The sequence below is a fragment of the Schistocerca americana genome, chromosome 6 (genome assembly GCF_021461395.2).
Source record: "Schistocerca americana isolate TAMUIC-IGC-003095 chromosome 6, iqSchAmer2.1, whole genome shotgun sequence".
NCBI classification, from domain to species: domain Eukaryota; kingdom Metazoa; phylum Arthropoda; class Insecta; order Orthoptera; family Acrididae; genus Schistocerca; species Schistocerca americana.
The window spans coordinates 450,972,551-450,991,262 of NC_060124.1; the positions used below are offsets into that span (position 1 = coordinate 450,972,551).

Consider the following 18,712-nt stretch of genomic DNA (forward strand, 5'->3'; position numbering starts at 1 on the left):
TAATGATAGGAAGAAAAGTTTAGGGAGCACGATATAAAAAGGCAAATTTAAAAGTACAGAAAGGAGGGGAGGGATAGAAAAAGAGAGATATTGGGGAAAAAATGGAAAGTTATCTAAAAGACTTGAGAAGAGAAGGCAGAAAAAATTTGTTGATGTGTATGCGATTATTTTTCTACTCATAATATTAGTACCTTTGAAATTTTATTTGAAAAAGGAAGTGAAGTTGTAGAGAAGCCATGTATTTGTTTGATGACTGTTTTTGTAAGCCCCATTTTATGTAGTTTTGACTGACTGTGACACAGTACATAAGTTTGTTAAAGCACAACTTTTTCTTTCAGGATGGAGGCTGCACTTGTCCAGGTGATGTAGCAAAGGCATTTGGTGCTGGAGCAGATTTTGTAATGATGGGGGGAATGTTTGCTGGCCATGATCAGTGTGGTGGTGAAACAATTCAGCGAAATGGGAAGAAATACAAGCTTTTCTATGGAATGTCTTCTAGCACTGCAATGGACAAACATGCTGGAGGGGTAGCTGAATACAGGTGATAATGTGTACTCTTATTTTGTGTTGCTGCATTGAATTATAACTGTGCTCTCTCTCTCTCTCTCTCTCTCTCTCTCTCTCTCTCTCTCTGTGTGTGTGTGTGTGTGTGTGTGTGTGTGTGTGTGTGTGTGTGTGTGTGTGTGTGTGTGTGTGTGTGTGGGGGGGGGGGGGGTGGGGGGGGGGGGGTCCCTGAATATAACCGAATTCTACCAGCAGATCGATAACAAAGTATCCTGTCTGCTTCAGTCATAACAACATATTGCACAGCACACATGCATAGGGCTGCTGTTTTTGTAGTCAGTATCCCCCATCATTTCCTTTCTTTTGAGTACTCCTTACAGATTCACACAGTAGCTAAGATGCTGGTCTTAATATTGGGGACTGAGTGAAGCTGCGCATATTATAAGGCTGTGGACTCTCACAATCTGGAGGAGTGCAGGTCATATACCCATTTGGCATATCTGCCCAGGGCACAGGATCACCTAAGTACAGCTCTGGAAGTGATGATTGTCATCACTCCTTATTGTTTTTTCTCTATTGAAGATTGGAACACAATTGTCACATCAAGAGTTGTCATTGTGTAGCTGTCCAACAGAGAACTCAACCAGATTTATAGCTCTCTCTTATACAGCCTGGAATGTTTATTCTTTCATTGTTGAACAGGGTGAATGTTCAGAAGGTATTGGGCATGCCATACATACTGGTACCCAAACTGCGTCACCCAGAGTCAGTGGAAAATGGTCAACTGTCTACTGGTTTACAAGAGCCAGATGGATTACTATTGAGGGTACTATTGCCAAATGACAGTTGATCAGGCGGTCCTGGAGATTATCACAATATTCAAAAATAGTCACCAAATCCAGATGACATTCCTGCCAAGTTATTAACCCCCAGGGAGCCTATGTCTCATTTTTGGATATGTCCCTAGCAAGTGTGGGGCTCCAGACCACTGCTATGTCTCTCCTGTAATGCAGTTCCTGCTTCCTCCTATTCTGTTCCCCACTCACTCTTATCATTGCCAAATCTCGTGATGACAATATGGCTTCACTTACCTTGGTGTATTCTCATGAGCTCTTCAGTTATTTATAACATCTCTCTATCATCCTTACCCAGATATGAGCTACAGCCATTCCCAAATTTTTCCAATGTGCAGATTGTGCAGGGAAGGGTATCTGCCCTTGTATGACCATCCTAGCACCCATCCATGACAGACAAAAAACATAATGCAGTGGCCAGTTCATTGTAGTGGTTGCCTTGTACCTGCACTGTTGTACTCTCCTGACAAGGATTGCGCTGCTGGCGTCTGCACTGTAATTTCTCCACCCATTCTAGGGAATACCCCCTGCGGGTCCGGGGGTCAGAATAGGCCCGAGGTATTCCTACCTGTTGTACTAGGTGACTAAAATGAGTTTAACACGTTTCGGCCTTTATGTGATGGTCCCCTGTAGGGTTTGACCTCCATTCTTCAAAATTTTCTCGAAGAGTGAGCCAATTGGGGAAGGGCACCTTACAAGGTGCATCATGTCCACCGTGCATTGAGATCTTCAGCATACTTTCTCATCATCGTATTGCAGTCCTGCCCATTCTCCATCTCTTGGGTGAGGACACCTTCCTGGGTGCATTTTCCACTGTGCACTATCGATTTCTGTGTTGACAATGACTGTGGACTTCTTTGCACTTGATATCCAGCACGGTAGCCAGTCCGTTCTGGTGGGGACACCATGTCCCCTGTTGGTTGTACCCCCCCCCCCCTGACCACACAGGGATCACTCTGCTGATACCTGCGTTGTTAACTCCCCACGTATGCAAAGGGGTAGATGCCCATCCCCCTGGGGCATTGGGACTCCTGGCAATGGCCATCCTGCCAGGTGGCCTTTGCTGCGGCTGGGTGGCACCCGTGGGGAGGGCCGTTGGTCGAAGTGGGTGGCATCAGGGCGGATGACACGCGATGAAACATAGTCCATCATCTCTTGCTGGTGGTGAAACACCAGCAGTCTCTAAGTGATCATGAGCTCAATTCAACGCACAGAAGTACAACCCCAAATAGCTCCCCTCCCTGGCCACACCATGGGAGGAACGTCAGGCTAAGGATGGCAGTGGATCTTATTCGCCCCGGTACCTTGTATGTTCGAGAGCTGATGGAGAATCTTTCATGATGATGAAGCCTCAGTTTTTTGTTGAGCATTTAGAGACAAGTTCGGGGATGTGGAGGACTTGTCCAAAATGAGATCTGGGTCAGTCTTGATCAAAACAGCATCCTCTGCCCAGTCATGGGCATTACTCGCTTGTGACAAGCTGGGGGAAGTTTCTGTAACCATCATGTCCCATAAGAGCTTAGATATGGTCCAGGGTATCATATTTCACAGAGACCTTCTTTTGCAGTCGGACGATGAGCTGCGCGCCAATTTAGAGCAGCGAGGTGTACATTTCGTCTGGCATGTCCACCAGGGTCCGAAGGACAATCAGGTTGCCATCGGTGCCTTCATCTTGGCCTTTGAGGGTGATACATTGCCTGAGAAGGTCAAGGTGATGGTCTACCGGTGTGATGTAAAGCCTATCCCTCCCCCGATGCAGTGCTTTAAGTTCTGGAACTTCGGCCATATGTCTTCCCGCTGTACTTCCAGTGTCACATGCCGAGATTGCAGACACCCATCACATCCCAATACTCTACGTGCCCTGCTTCCCATCTGTGTCAGCTGCAGAGAGCACCATTCACCTTGCTTGCCAGACTGCAGGATTCTCCAGGAAGAAACGAAGATCATGGAGTATGAGACCCTGGACAGACTGACCTACACTGAGGCTAAGAGAAAATTTGAATGCCTGCATCCTGTGCATATGACATCGTCTTACGCCGCCGCTACAACAGTTGTGGCACCATCAGCTCCACCAACCTAGGTCATCTCTCAGAGCCGGAAGACCACACCTGGCCCCTTGATGGTGAGGGGGATTTCCCTCCTCCTCATTCCTGCACCACCTACTCTGGGAGCAACCCCCCCCCCCCCCCCCCCCCCACCCCCCCCAACCATCAGGGACGTCCGTCTTCACTTCTAAGCTAGAGAAGCATAAGTCTTCTTCAGCTTCTCTCGCTAGGAAGGGGTCCCCTGGGTCACTCCCTTCCCAGGTTTCTTCTAGTGGGAAAGATGACACCCACCAGTGGCTGAAGAGCCCAAACGCAGCTGGTTGTAGGGCTTCATGCTCATCCTCAGTGTTGGAGACTGACCTAGTGAAGTCCTCCCAGCCAGGGAACCCAAGGAGCAGTGGGAGATATCCAAAAAGAAAACCCTTAAGACCAAGGAAATTGCGGTGGCACCCTCACCATTGCTACCTACAAGCTCTGCGGCTGAGGATGGGGTGGAGATTTTGGCATTCGCTGAGGACCTAGATCTTGCCAGACCTTCAGATACAATGGATATAGACTGCTCAGGCAATAAATCGGTGACAGCAGGTGACTCTGAGGCGTAAACTGCCTCATTGAATGTTCCATGCCTTCCCAGTCTCACGATGTCATCCTCCAGTGGAATTGCGGCGGTTTTTTCTACTGCCTAGCTGAGCTATGGTAACTGTTACGCTTTACACCTGCTATCTGCATTGCCCTCCAGGAAACCTGGTTCCCAGCAATGCAGACCCCTGCCCTCCGTGGCTATAAGGGATATTACAGGAACCGTAAGGACTATAATCGAGTGTCAGGTGGAGTTTGCATTTATGTCATAAACTTGGTCTGTAGTGAACATGTGCCCCTTCAAACCCCTCTTGAAGCTGTGATTGTCAGAATAAGGGCAATGAAGGAAATAACCGTCTGCAGTGTACATCTTCCTCCAGATGGTGCAGTACCCCTGAATGCATTAGCTGCAGTGATTGATCAACTCCCTAAACCTTTCCTACTTTTGGGAGATTTTAATGCCCATGACCCCTTGTGGGGTGGTACCATGCTTACTGGCCGAGGGAGAGATGTCGAAACTTTACTGTCGCAATTCAACCTCTGCCTCTTAAGTACTGGGGCCACCACACATTTCAGTGTGGCTCATGGTAGTTACTTGGCCATTGACTTATCAATTTTCAGCCCAGGACTTCTCCCATCTATCCACTGGAGAGCACGTGATGACCTGTGTGGTAGTGACCACTTCCCCATCTTCCTGTCACTGCCCCAGCGTCAGCCACACTTATGCCTGCCCAGATGGGCTTTGAACAAGGCGGACTGGGGAACTTTCACCTCCGCTGTCACCGCTGAATCTCCCCCACACAGTAACATCGATGTGATGCTTGAGCAAGTGACTAGCACAATTGTTTCTGCGGGAGAAAATGCAATCCGTTGTTCTTTAGGGTGCCAGAGGCTTAAGGCAGTCCCTTGGTGGTCACCGGAAGTCACTGAAGCAATTGAGAAGCATCGGTGAGCTCTGCAGCGGCACCCTTTCCTGGAGCACCTCATAGCCTTTAAACAGCTCTGTGCCCGTGTTTGCTACCATATAAAACAACGGAAGAAGGAGTGTTGGGAAAGATACATCTCCATCATTGGGTGCCACACATCACCTTCCCAAGTCTGGGCAAAGATCAAACGTCTTTTCGGGTACCAGGCCCCAACAGCTGTCCCCGGTGTTACTATAAATGGCAAGTTATGTACTGACGCAAACGCGATTGCCGAGCACTTTGCTCGAGCCTCTGTGTCGTAGAATTACCCCCCCCCCCCCCCCCCCCAGCCTTTCGCACACTCAAACAGCAGCTGGAAGGGAACGTCCTCTCATTCACTACGTGCTGCAGTGAATCCTGTAATGCCCCATTTACAGAGTGGGTGCTCCTCAGTGCCCTTGCACATTGCCCCGACACAGCTCCTGGGCCTGACCGCATCCACAGCCAGATGATTAAACATCTCTCATCTGACTACAAGCAACATCTTCTCATCACCTTCAACCAGATCTGGTGAGGTGGCGTCTTTCCATCGCAATGGCGGGAGAGTACCATCACTCCGGTGCTCAAACCCGATAAAAACCCATTTGATGTAGATAGCTATTGGCCCATCAGCCTCACCAACGTTCTTTGTAAGCTGCTGGAACATCTGCTATGTCGGCGGTGTGGTTGGGTCCTGGAATCACGTGGCTTGCTGGCTCCATGTCAGGGCGGCTTCCGCCAGGGTCGCTCTTCCACTTATTATAATCTTGTGTCTATCGAGTCTGCCATCCGAACAGCCTTTTCCAGATGGCAACACCTAATTGCCATCTTTTTTGACTTACATAAAGCATACGGCACGACTTGGTGACCTCATATCCTTGCCACATTGTTTGAGTGGGGTCTCCAGAGACCACTCCCGATTTTTATCCAAAACTTCCTGTTGTTCCATTCTTTCCATGTCCAAGTTTGTGACTCCCATAATTCCATCCATATCCAGGAGAATGGAGTCCCGCAGGGCTCTGTGTAGAGTGTGTCTCTATTTTTAGTGGCCATTAATGGTCTAGCAGCAGCTGTCGGGCCCTCCGTCTCACCTTTTCTGTATGCAGATGACTTCCACATTTCGTACTGCTGCTTCCAGTTTTCAGCCGCAAAGTCGTGTGTCATGCACGTCTGTCGGCATTGTACTGTTCATCCGGAACCCGCACTTTACCTTAATGATGATCCACTCACTGTAGCGGAGACGTATCAATTCCTAGGACTGATTTTGCATGCTCAATTGACTTGGCTCCCTCATCTTCGTCAGCTTAAGCAGAAGTGCTGGCCGCACCTCAATGCCCTCCGTTGCCTGAGCAACACCAATTGGGGTGCAGATCGCTGTACGCTGCTGCATCCCTTGTCCAATTCCGAATTGACTATGGGAGTGTGGTTTATGGTTCTTATGGTTCGGCAGCACCTTCAGCGTTGCATTTACTCGACCCTGTGCACCACTGTGGGGTTCGATTAGCAACAGGAGCTTTTAGGATGAGTCCAGTGACCAGCTTACTGGTGGAGGCTGGTGTCCCTCCACTGCAGATCAGACGTGCACAACTGCTCGCCAGTTACGCAGCATACATTCATAATTCCCCTGAGCATCCGAATTACCGTCTCCTTTTCCTGTCTGCAGCAGTCCATCTCCTGCATCGGTGGCCCAGATCGGGGATAACGATTGTGGTTCTTGTGCGGTCATATTGAGTAGCACCCCTTGCCAGTTGGCTGCAGTGTTTTCACTGCAGAGCTGGTGACCATATCTCATGCTCTTGAGTACATATGCTCATGCCCTGGTGAGTCATTTCTCCTGTGTACTGACACATTGAGTAGCCTACAAGCTATCGACCAGTGCTACCCTCGCCACCATCTGGTAGCATCCATTCAGGAGTCCATCTATGCCCTGAAACAGTCCTGCCATTCCGTGGTGTTTGTGTGACTCCAGGACACCTAGGAATCCCTGGCGACGAACTTGCCGACAGGCTGACCAAACAGGCAACGCGGAAACCGCCGCTTCTGGAGATAGGCATCTATGAAGGTGACCTGTGTTCTGTCTTACACCACAGGGTTTTCAGGCTTTGGGAGACGGAATGGCATAACAGCACACACAACAAACTGCATGTCATTAAGGAGACTATGAATGTGTGGAAGTCTTCCATGCAGGCCTCTCACAGGGAATCAGTTGTCCTCTGCCGGCTCCGCATTGGCCATATGTGGCTAACGCATGGTTACCTACTCTGTCATGAGGACTCATCTCAGTGTCACTGTGGCTCCCAAATGACAGTCGTCCACCTGTTGCTGGGCTACCCACTTTTAGCCTCTCTGCGGCAGACTTTTAACTTTCCCAGCACCCTGCCTTTGGTGTTGGGCGACAATGCCTCCACAGCAGCTTTAGTTTTACATTTTATCTGTGAGAGTGGGTTTTATACTTCTATGTAGTTTTTAGTGCATGTCCTTTGCCCCTCTGTGTCCTCCACTCTAGTGATTTTAGGGTGGAGGTTTTAATGTGTTGCAGAGTGGCTGGCTTTCCCTTTTTTTCTCCTCGTGGTTGGCTAGCCACTGTAATCTGCTTTAATGTTTTACTCTCTTCTGTTTCTAGCCTCTCTGTTGTTTTCTTGTCCTCTTTTGTTCCTTTTAGTGTTCGTTGCCTTCTCTTTGTTCTTGTGGCTTTTCCTTTCTTTCCATTTTGTGTTATATGTTTCGTCCATTTTATTCTCGCACTTGTGGCATTGTTTTTATTAGGAACAAGGGATCGATGACCTCGTAGTTTGGTCCCTTCTCCCGCCTTTAAACCAACCAACCAACCAACCAACCAACCGTTCTAAGGAATAAGTGCCCATCCCCACTGGGGCACTACTGGTGTCTGCACTGTGATTTCTCCACCCATTCTAAGGAATAAATGCCCATTCCTATTGGGGCACTGGAACTCTGGCTGATCTTAGTGGGTGACACCAGGGTGGATAGTCTGCCATGAAGTAACTCAAATGAGACCATAATTGGAACTCTGTGACGCCCACCATGACAGCCCAAAGTGTTCTCACCCCGTCTATGCCGTGGGGAATGGACAGCAACATCAACATGGAGAACCCTACTCACCACTGTACTTGATCTATACTAGACTAGATAGTGAGACCTTTCTAATGACCAGACCCCAAAAAGGTAAGTACTGAGAGGTGACAACATTGCAAAAGATATAGGACAGCTCCCTCCTGATCAAGAAAGTGGAACTTGACTTTGCTCAGTCTGGAGCCTTATTTTCATTTACTTCTTTGGGCAGTATTCCAGTCACTCTCCATAGGATTTTTAACAAAACACTATGCATTATCTTTTACTCATACTTGATATTACAATGGGATGAAGAACTACATGCCAACCTGGAATGGTGAGGGGTCCAGCATATCCAGAAGGCACCAAAGGGTAATAGCTGTCACGAGAGCATTTATTCTAGCATTAAAAGAGATGGTGCTCCTGGGAAAGGAGAACATTTACATGATGATGGTTTACCTTTGTGATGTCAAATCCTACAGATCACCACATATGCTATGCATCCATTACAAACATAGGTCATCTTGGTGTCCCTGTGTCAATTATGAATGAACTCAGCATGGTAGAAACATTGTGTCTATCCTATACATAGTGTCAGCTGTGAGAATTGGCACCCTTCCCACATGCCGATTTCCTATTTGTTGCTAAAAAGTAGTACAAATGCCTTCATCTGTTATCATGACAACAGTGAAAAAAAAAAAATTATGCTGCCCATCCAGATCAACCCATCACCCTGCAATGAAATGATCATGATCTGAGGCAGTGTCAACCATTTTATCATGTTATCTCCTACCAAAATTGTGGACCTCAATCCAGGAATCTTCTCTGGTGTCTTCTGGCAGAGGGGACTCCTCCGAGGAATCTCCTTTCTAGATCCAGGTAAACTTGACATCAGCCAGTGGCTGAAGAAACTGCAGGCTGTAGAGCTCCCCCCTCACCTTCTGTTACTGATCAGAAATTGGACATTCCTTTGCAGACCTAAAAACCTTCAGAAGTTCGAAAGGCAAAGAACGCCACGGTAAAGGTGATTCTGACAGATTCAATGGCCCCTGGATCACCCTGTTTTAACTGACCTCCAGTCTATTCCTGGACATTGTACAAATGTAGATGCTGGTAAGTGAATACACTGGAGCGTGATTTACTACTCTAGTCTTTTCATTCTCCTCCATAGTACACCCATGGGTTCTACTCCCGGCTCCCTGAACTACAACAGCTATTCATTCTATCTTGCAAATCTGTATTACTCTTTAAGAAATCCTTCTTCCTGGTAATCACTATGCTAAGCTGCATTCATATTGTGCTCACTGTAGGAAACATGCCAGTTCCTAGAGGGCATATGGAGGAGTCTGCATGTTCATTCACACAAATAAATGGATGCCTCACCAAACAGTGTTGGAGGTGGTGATCTTTTTTATTTGAGCAACCACTTATTTCACTATTTGCAACATTTAGCTGCCATCATACAGAAATATGGTACCCTGAGTTGCTTAACTTGATACAGCAATTTTCCACACCCATCCCACTGCTTGTGGGTTTTAACGTGCATAGTCCCTCCCTGGGAGAGTTCCAGACAATCTAGTTGGGGTATTCTCACTGAAAAGCTGCTTGATGATTTTGAATTGTTTTCTCAATGACAAATCCCTTACCTATTTCAGTGCAACACACAGCTTTTTCGCAGCCATTGATACTACTCTTTCCTCGCCCAACTTAGTCAACTTATCACAGTAGACTGTATGTAATGATCTCTGCAACTGTGAATGCTACCTGGTGGTCCTGTCATCCACATTCCAACCCAATTCAGAGTGACAGGCTCATCAGGCATTCCAGAGGGCATTCTCACACTTTGAACGCTGATTTTGCTGTTGTGCTATCTGGACTTATTGACAGTGTTCATGATGTAACAACTGCAATTACCAGTGCATCTGATGTAGCAATCCCATTCACAAGGCGGCCTGAGGAAATTGTGGCGACAATCCAAGACTGCCAGCAAGATTTTCAACAATTCCTGTCACGCCCCTTGATGGTCAGTCTCATAATCTTCAAACAGCTGTGATTTAAAGTTCTCCGTGACTACTCCCAGCTTTCGACTTCGTGGTGGTATTTCCCCTCGTTCACTTGTCAAAATACAACATTTTGCAACAATCCACACTGCAGCTGCATCAGTGACTGCTTCTTACACTCCCACTTTCAAGGCGTGTAAAGATAGGCTGGAGGACATCTACTTGACCTTTACTGTATACTGTACAGAGCTATATTACCAACTACTAACAAAATAATGAGAGATGCTTTGTGTCTTCAACTCATCTCAAGACATAGCCCCAGAACCTGACTTGATCTGTAATCAAATGATTTGATACCTGACTGTGGATTAGAAAAAATTAAATTATCAGTTTTTCATTATGAAACATCCAGGCTTAGAAGTGGATGCCCCTCATACTGATGGAAGATCTTCACCCCAATCCTTAAGCCAGAAAAGGACCCAGCTTCCGCTGATAGCTACCGACTAATCAGCCTTACTTGTGTGCTATGTAAATGACTTGAGGAGACTGTGATCCATTGACTGTGCTGGATGTATGGAGCCTTTTATCCACCTACCAGTGTGGTCCACATCAGACATTAGGTCACGTTAGAAACTGCAGTATGACTAGCCCTTACTAAACACCATGATTTTATTGCCCTTTTCTTTGACTTACATAAAGTGTGTGACACCGCCTGCTGCCATCATACCTTGACCACTCTCCATGGTTGGGGGTTTTGTGGTGTGTTACTGGCATTTATCTAAAATTTCTTGTCCCAGTAGTCATTCAAGGTTAGTCGAAACACATCCAAGTTCACCACAGTTGTAGGAGAATGGTGTACCCCAGTGCTCCGTCCTCAACATCTCCCTTTTCCTCAGAACTATCAATGGACTTGTGTGCTAATGTGGGACCAATGGTTACTCCTGCCATCAACGTAGATGATTTTCGCATTTGGTACAGCTCTGTCCATGCCCTCACTGAGTGGCAGGTCCAAGAAGTCATTCAGAGAGCTTTGTCTGGGCCCTTGACCATGATTTTCATTTCTCCCATGCCAAAGCAATCTTGAACTTCAACCAGTGCACCAGGATCCACCCTAACTTAGAACATTAACTAGAAACTCAGCATCTTGAAGCAGATGTACAATCCTGTTTTGTAGGCATACTCTTTGGCAATAATCTGATGTAGCTGTCACACATCCATCAGCCCAAATTCAGAGACTAAACTTCTCGGTCATACCTCTGTGGGCTTGGGCCACACCACTATTACATTCTTAAGTTTTACCATGGCTGGACCATGGATCCCAAGTGTGTGGTTCAGTGACACTATCAGCATTGAGGCTACCAGACTCAAGACACTGTCGCGTGGTAAGGCTTGCCACTGAGGCTTTCTAAGCAAGGCCAGGTGACCATCTTCTGGTGGAGTCTGGGATCCTATCGAGATGGTTTCTGTACCACCACCTACTGCTTAACTATGCCTCCACAGTCTGCCAATTCCGTAACCAACCAAACTATAAAGTTCTTTTCCTTCCCCATGAGTGTTGTCTCTTGATGCTTGATCTAGGGTATAACTCCAAATTGGAATTTGGCTGGAAATCCTCTGTGGAGATCTTTAAATCTTTTTCTCTCTCCACTCGACTGTATCCATTGGATTACTTTATGTACCCCCCTCCCTCTTATTCTACCTATATCATAGGTTAAGAGGTTACATCTACTCCACAGCTTTTAAATTTCTGTTTGCCCCATTTCACATCAACACATCTTTCTCTCTGTTATGAGTCCAGAGGTACCAAACTCATCTGTGGTAAAGGCTGTAGAGATACCAGAAGGACAGGATACACTTTGAATTATATGAGCAACCAGGAATACATTCTCTGCCAGAGATCTGTGTCATTTTCACAAGCTATTGCCAGAGCCTTCCTTTTTACCTAGAGGTACACCATGGAGAGCCATCATCAGATGTAGAAGTAACTTAGGGTATGCCCCAGGGAAGTGTATTGGGACCATTGCTGTTCATGTTATATATTAATGATCTTGCAGACAATATATTAATCAGGATTTTGCAGATGATGCAATTGTCCATAATGAAGTACTATCTGAAAGAAAGCTGCACAAGTATTCAGTTGGATCTTGATAAGATTTCAAAATTTTGCAAAGACTGTCACTTGCTTTAAATGTTCAGAAACGTTAAATTGTGTTTCTCACAAAATTTAAAAAAAAAAAAAATAGTATCCTATGATTATAATATCAATGAGCCACTGTTGGAATAAGCCAACTCATATAAATACGTGGATGTAATACTTTGTAGGGATATGAAATGGAATGACGACACAAGTTCAGTTGTGGGTAAAGCAGGTGGTAGACTCCAGTTTATTGATAGAATACTGGGGAAGTGTAATCAGTCTACAGAGGGGATTTCTTACAAAACACTCCTACAACCGGTTCTAGAATATTGCTCAATGGTGTGGGACGCATACCAAATAGGACTAACAGAGGAAATTGAATGCATACAGAGAAGGGCAGCATGAATGGTCACAGGTTTGTTTAATCTGTGGGAGTTACTGAAGGAACTGAACTGGAAGACTCTTGAAGAAGGATGTAAACTATCCCAAGAAAGTCTGTTATCAAAGTGTTAAGAACCGGCCTTACATGATTACTCTAGAAATATACTGCTATCCCATATGTAGTGCTTACATGGGGATTGTGAGGATAAGATTATAATAATTACTGCACGTACATATGCATTCAGTCATTCATTCTTCCTGCGCTCCATACGTGAATAGAATGGGAAGAAACTCTAATAACTGCTATAGTGGGAAGTACCCTGTGCCATGCATCTCATGGTGATTTGCAGAGTATAGATGTAGACGTAGATGAACCAAATTTTGATATACAATGACTCAGTGAGTAGTCTGCAGGCTATTAGCAACTGCTGTGATCTAGGGGTAATGTCTTTGACTAGTAATCAAAACCTCCTCAGTCCTGGGTTGGTTCAAACCCTGCCACTACTTAAATTTTGAATAAAAATCAGCAACAGGTGCAGAAGACTTTCGACACAAGGTGTCACCCTCATTCTGCCAATGGCCTTGTCATGAAGGGTAGAGGAGTGGACAGATGTTTGGACATCTCTTGCCCTTAGGGGTGCAAAACTGCCCCTTAAAGCCTGAAGAATCAGCAATGATCAAAGGCATGAGGATGCAGACGGCAATGGAAACCACTGTATTAGGCACACATAATGTGCATCCAGAGGACATGTAACTGAAAAACTATCATGATGATCTCTTGATTGGCAAAAGATTCCACACTAGTCCTCCTTTTGGATCTCCAGGAGGGGACTGCCAAGGGGAAGGTGACCATGAGAGAGAGAGAGAGAGAGAGAGAGAGAGAGAGAGAGAGAGAGAGAGAGATATGGAATAAAACCGAAAGGATAATATTCTAGGAGTCAGTAATTTGAATGTAGTAGGGAAGTTAGAAAATATGAAAAGGGAAATGCTAAGGTTTAATCTCATTACAGTGGGGGCCAGTGTAGTGAAAACAAGATAAGCATTTCTGGTCGATAAGTATAGGGTAACATCAACAGCAGCAGAAAATGTTACAACAGGAGTAGGATTTGATACAAATAGATAGGTATTCAGAGAGTAGGTTATTGTAAACAGTTCAGTGAAAGCGTTGTTCTCATCAGAATCGACAGCAAACCACATGGACAGCAAGCAGAAAATGAAGAGGTAGAGAAAATGTATGAGGATACTGAATGGGTTATAGAGGCAAGAGTAGATCATCATCTTATGGAAGACTATGGGCTAGATAGTAGGAATGAGAGAGGAAAAGAGTGACGAAGTCCCGCAATATCAGTTAGCAATAGTGAATACTCTGTTCAAGAATCACTATACTTCAAAAATCCCAGGAAACGTGGGAAGATTCTAGTTAGATTACATGATGGTCAGACAGATTCCGAAATTCGACATTGGATTGTAAGGCATACCCAAGAGCAGGTACAGACTCCAATCACAAATAGCAATGATGAAAAATAGGTTAAAGTTTAAGAGACTAGCCAGGAAGAATCAGTGCGCAAAGAAGTGGGATATGAAAATACTAAGATGTGAAGAGAAATCCCCCAAGTTCTCTGCGGCTATAGGTACTGCAATAAGGAATAGCTCAGTAGGCATGTCAGTTGAAGAGAGATTGGCATCTCTAAAAAGAGCAACCACAGAAGTTGGAAAGGTAAACAAAGGCACAAGGAAAGTAACTGAAAAGAAACCATAGGTAACTGAAGAAATACTTCAGTCGATTGATGAAAGAAAGGAAAGTACAAAAATGTTCAGGAAAATTCTGGCATATAGAAATACAAGTTCCTTAGGAATGAAATAAATAGGAAGTGCAGGGAAGCTAAGGTGAAATGGCTGCACAAAAATGTGAAGAAATAAAAAAAGAATTGATTGTTGGAGGAACTGACTCAGCATCTAGAAAAGTCAAAACAACTTTTGATGAAATTAAAAGCAAGGATGGCAACATTAAGAGTGCAGTGGGAATTCCAGTGTTAAATGTAGATGAGAGAGTAGATAGAAGAAGAAAAGGAGTCGACAGGGAAGAGAGGAGGGATTCAGTATTAGAATCAGAATTTAAAAGAGATGAAGATCAAGTATGGTAGAAGGGATAGACAACATTCCATCAGAATTTCCAAAATGATTGGGAGAAGTGGCAACAAAATGACAATTCATGTTGGTATGTAGAACGTATGACACTGGTGATACACCATCAGGTTTTCAAGAAGAATAATCCACACAATTCCAAAGACCACGCAACCAGCTTAACAGCTTATTCATCCAAGTTGCTGACAAGAATAATGTACAGAAGAATGGAAACGGAGACTGAGGGTCTGTTAGATGACGATCAGTTTGGCTTTATGAAAGGTAAAGGCAGCAGAGCGGCAGTACTGACATTGCAATCGATAATGAAAGAAAGACTGAAGAAAAATCAAGACAGTTTTGACTATGTAGAATGATGCAAGATGTTCAAAAATCTGAGGAAAATAGGGGTATGCTGTAGAGAAAAACAGGTAATGTACAGGAAGTACAAGAACCAAGAGAAAACAATAAGAGTAGAAGACCATGAGTGAAGTGCTCTTATTACGAAGGCTGTAAGACAGGGGTGTAATTTTTTTCCCATACTGTTCATCTACACATTGAAGAAACAATGATGGAAATAAAAGAAAGGTTTAAGAGTGGGATTAAAATTCAGGGTGAAAGAAAATTGATGATAAGATTCAGCGATGACATTGCTATCTCGAGTGAAAGTAAGAAAGAATTACAGGATCTGTTGAAAGGAGCGAACAGTCTAATGACTACAGAATGTGGATTGTGAAAGACAAAAGTAATGACAAGGAACAGAAATGAGAATAGCAAGAAGCTTAACATCAAAATTGGTGATCATGAAGTAGACAAAGTGAAGGAATTCTGCTACCTCAGAAGCAAAATAACCCATGGTGGACAAAGAAAGGCCAGCGTAAAAAGCAGACTAGCACAGGCAAAGGTGATGTCCTGGCCAAGAGAAGTCTCCTAGTATTGAACACAGGCCTTAATCTGAGGAAGAAATGTTTGAGGATGTACTTTTGGAGCGCAATATTGTATCGTGTGGAAACTGGAACAGAAGAAATTCGAAGCACTTGAGGTTGAAAATTAGGTGAACTGACCAGGTAAGGAATGAGGAGTTTCTCCACAGAATCAGCAAGAAAAGGAATATAGGGAAAGGCAGATAAGAAGAAGGGACAGGATGATAGGACATTATCACAAGATCAGGGAATAACTTTCATGGTACTAGAGGGAGCTGTAGGGGGTAAAACTGTAGAGTAAGATAGAGATTTGAATACATCCTGCTCATAACTAAGGGTGTAGGTTGCAAGTGCTACTCTGAGATGAAAAGGCTGGCACAGGAGAGAAACTCATGGCAGGCCACACCAAACCAATCAGAAGACTAATCACAACAAAATAAATAAAGACACACCACCCAATAGAGTCTACTTTCTGGGAAGTTTTACATGATCACAGCCTCTATGGCATCTCACTTGTCTTGCACTGGACCCCGAGTCATATTAGTATCCCTGGGGAATGAGATGGGTGATTGCCTAACCAGGGAGGTGAGCACTAGACTGACTCTGGCAGTGGGAGTATTGAGTCCTGACATACGAACGCATCTGTGAAAGGTGGCCTGTCACTGCTGGAACAGGGAATGGGGTCGACCTGTCCCTCTAAAAACTGCATGTCAACAAGGAGACCATTGCCCTGTGGCTTTCCTCCTTCCATTCATGGAGGCCACAGTTTTATGCTCTCTCCATACTAGACAATTCATTTGACTCATGGTGTCATAATGCTTAGTGTGTGGAGTACCCTCTTCTAGAGCTCCAGTAAATGTGGGATCTTAAAGGTTTCTTATCTGTGATAGTGGTCGACAATGAAAGAACAGTCAAACAGGTTTATGCTTTCTTTGAGAAGATGAGGTTTATTGTTAGCTGCAATGTTTGGACCGTACTGGATCTGGGACGGGGTGGCTGTATCTCTTGCAGCCTGCTAAGGCCTGCCAGGGGCCCATAAGCTGTGTCAGACCAATATGCTGGTGTGGTCTTTTATCTAGTTTTATTCTCATTTGCCTCTTCCTAATGTTTGGTATGCATTTGATCCTTACCTCTTTTACTTTTACTGACTTCATTTGCACCAGTCTAGAGGGGTGTTGTTTATTACATTGCATCAGCTGTAGATTGGGCTGGGGAATGGAGGGAGGAAGTGGTTTGTGCCTCTTGCTGCAGATGAGTTCAAGGACTCCCCCCCCCCCCTTTTCCCAAATCTGCTCTTCGCTCTAAAATCTGATCAGACCATACATTGTACATTCATTTTATATCTTATGCAACTACTCCAATTGCAAGCTTGATATTGCTCAAAATACCTTGATTCCTCCATTAGAACATGGCATGGCAAAACAACCATATGACCTTCACCTTTAGTTGGTGATACTAAACTTTTACAGAAGGTTTTCATGGTTCAACGTGCATATGAGGTCCAGTCAGTTCTGCAGTCTCTAGTCTGTGATCTTGTCTGACCATCAGTAGAACAAATATATGTAAATCACAAAAGAGCAACAGGACTGTTTGGTATTAAGAGTAAAGAAACAGCTTGCAAAACAGTGTGAGACAGACTGAGCATTCGAACACAGGATTGGAGCAAGTATCCTCCCTGTTTAGTAGTGAGGGAAAGGCTGTTTTTAAATTTGACAAAAACCAAGCTATACTGTACACCATAGTTTATTTTTAAATAGGCCTTTTATGAGAATTCAGAAGAGCATCAAAATTTACTGTTTGAGAAACCCATTGTTTCCAGGGTATTCATTTACTCCAGTCTTGTATTAGCCCATTTCCTCCTCTCTCTGTCCATTTCCTCTTCCCACCCTTCTGTCCATCACCCCCGCCCCAATGAGAGTTTGGTGGTTTTTAACCTCCACAGTACTTATTTCCAAATAGTAGTAACTGTACCAAGTTTGGCTGAAATCGATCCAGGAGATTAGCAGATGATGTTAAACATATACTTATGTCACATATGTTGCACACATGCATGTCTGATTCACTACTGTTTTACACCATATGACTCCAGAGTGGATGTTAAATCTGTGATACTTAGCTCTGAGGCTTGACCTTAGGTCTGGAAACACATTGACAAAATTATTGGCTTGCTGCAGTGCTCATTCTTGCATCCTGTTTGACACACTGAAGAGCACAAGTAAGAGACAAATTGCACTACATACTTTTAAAAGTAGCCCATATCAATTAAATACTGGAAATAAATATCAACAGGTCATTTTTGAACATTTTTACATCACCCCTTCTCATCCACACCCCAACTCCTCGAGATAGTGGGGAGTCTTACTCCCACAGTATAACTATACAAAAAATAAGTCATGTACCTACCATATTTGGTTGAAATTGCCCCAGGTGTTTGTGATGTATTCTTCAGTGTCACCCCCTTTTCATACCCACCCAAATGGGGTGCAGGTGATTCTTAACATCACAGCACTTCTTTCCAGATAGTAAATGAGCAGTAAACCTCTGATTCTTAAAGAATGAAACTCTTTTATATAAAACAGCTTTGAACTTTTGATTACTTTACAAATGAGTTAATGTGTTAAATATTTGATGTTAAGCATGTAAGTGAGAAAACGTTTGGAATAGGTTTGAAATTATATGTAAAATTTGTTGCAAGTCGCTCAGTCCTCTCATCTCAAATACTGGATGAATATAGTCTAGGTACTTATATTTGTGTGTGGTGTATTATGCTTTTTGTTCATCCCCACCCCAATCCTTTAAAAAGTAGGTGGTTATTATACCCACAGTGCTTCTATCCAGTAAGGGGTATATGTATCAGGTTTAGTTGAAATTGATTTAGTAGTTTTGATGTTGAATATACACACATACATTTATACGAGATACTAGTCTCTTTTGCTGAGAAATAGCTTACATATGTATTCAACACAAACATTGCACACATTGCTCTTCCTGTATCTGTCCATCCCTTCGTTCCCCTCATCCCTCTATCCCTGTCCATCTCCTCCTCTCCCTCCAACTCTCTTATCATCTCTTCCTCTCCCTATCTATCCCCTCCTGCCCCCTCTCTCTGTCCATCCCCAGCTCTATCCATCTGAACCTTCCCCCAGCCCTGCAGA

General features: G+C 44.4%; 1 protein-coding gene across 2 annotated transcripts in view; it reads left to right on the plus strand.

The window, feature by feature from the left end:
• The window catches only part of LOC124619475 (GMP reductase 1-like), a 98,769-nt gene that overhangs the window by 62,480 nt on the left and 17,577 nt on the right, over positions 1–18,712 (plus strand). For both annotated transcript variants that reach the window (XM_047145882.1, XM_047145883.1), the window contains one exon: positions 339–541. In XM_047145882.1, the coding sequence (XP_047001838.1) occupies positions 339–541 (203 nt within the window). The remainder of the gene's footprint in view (positions 1–338; positions 542–18,712) is intronic.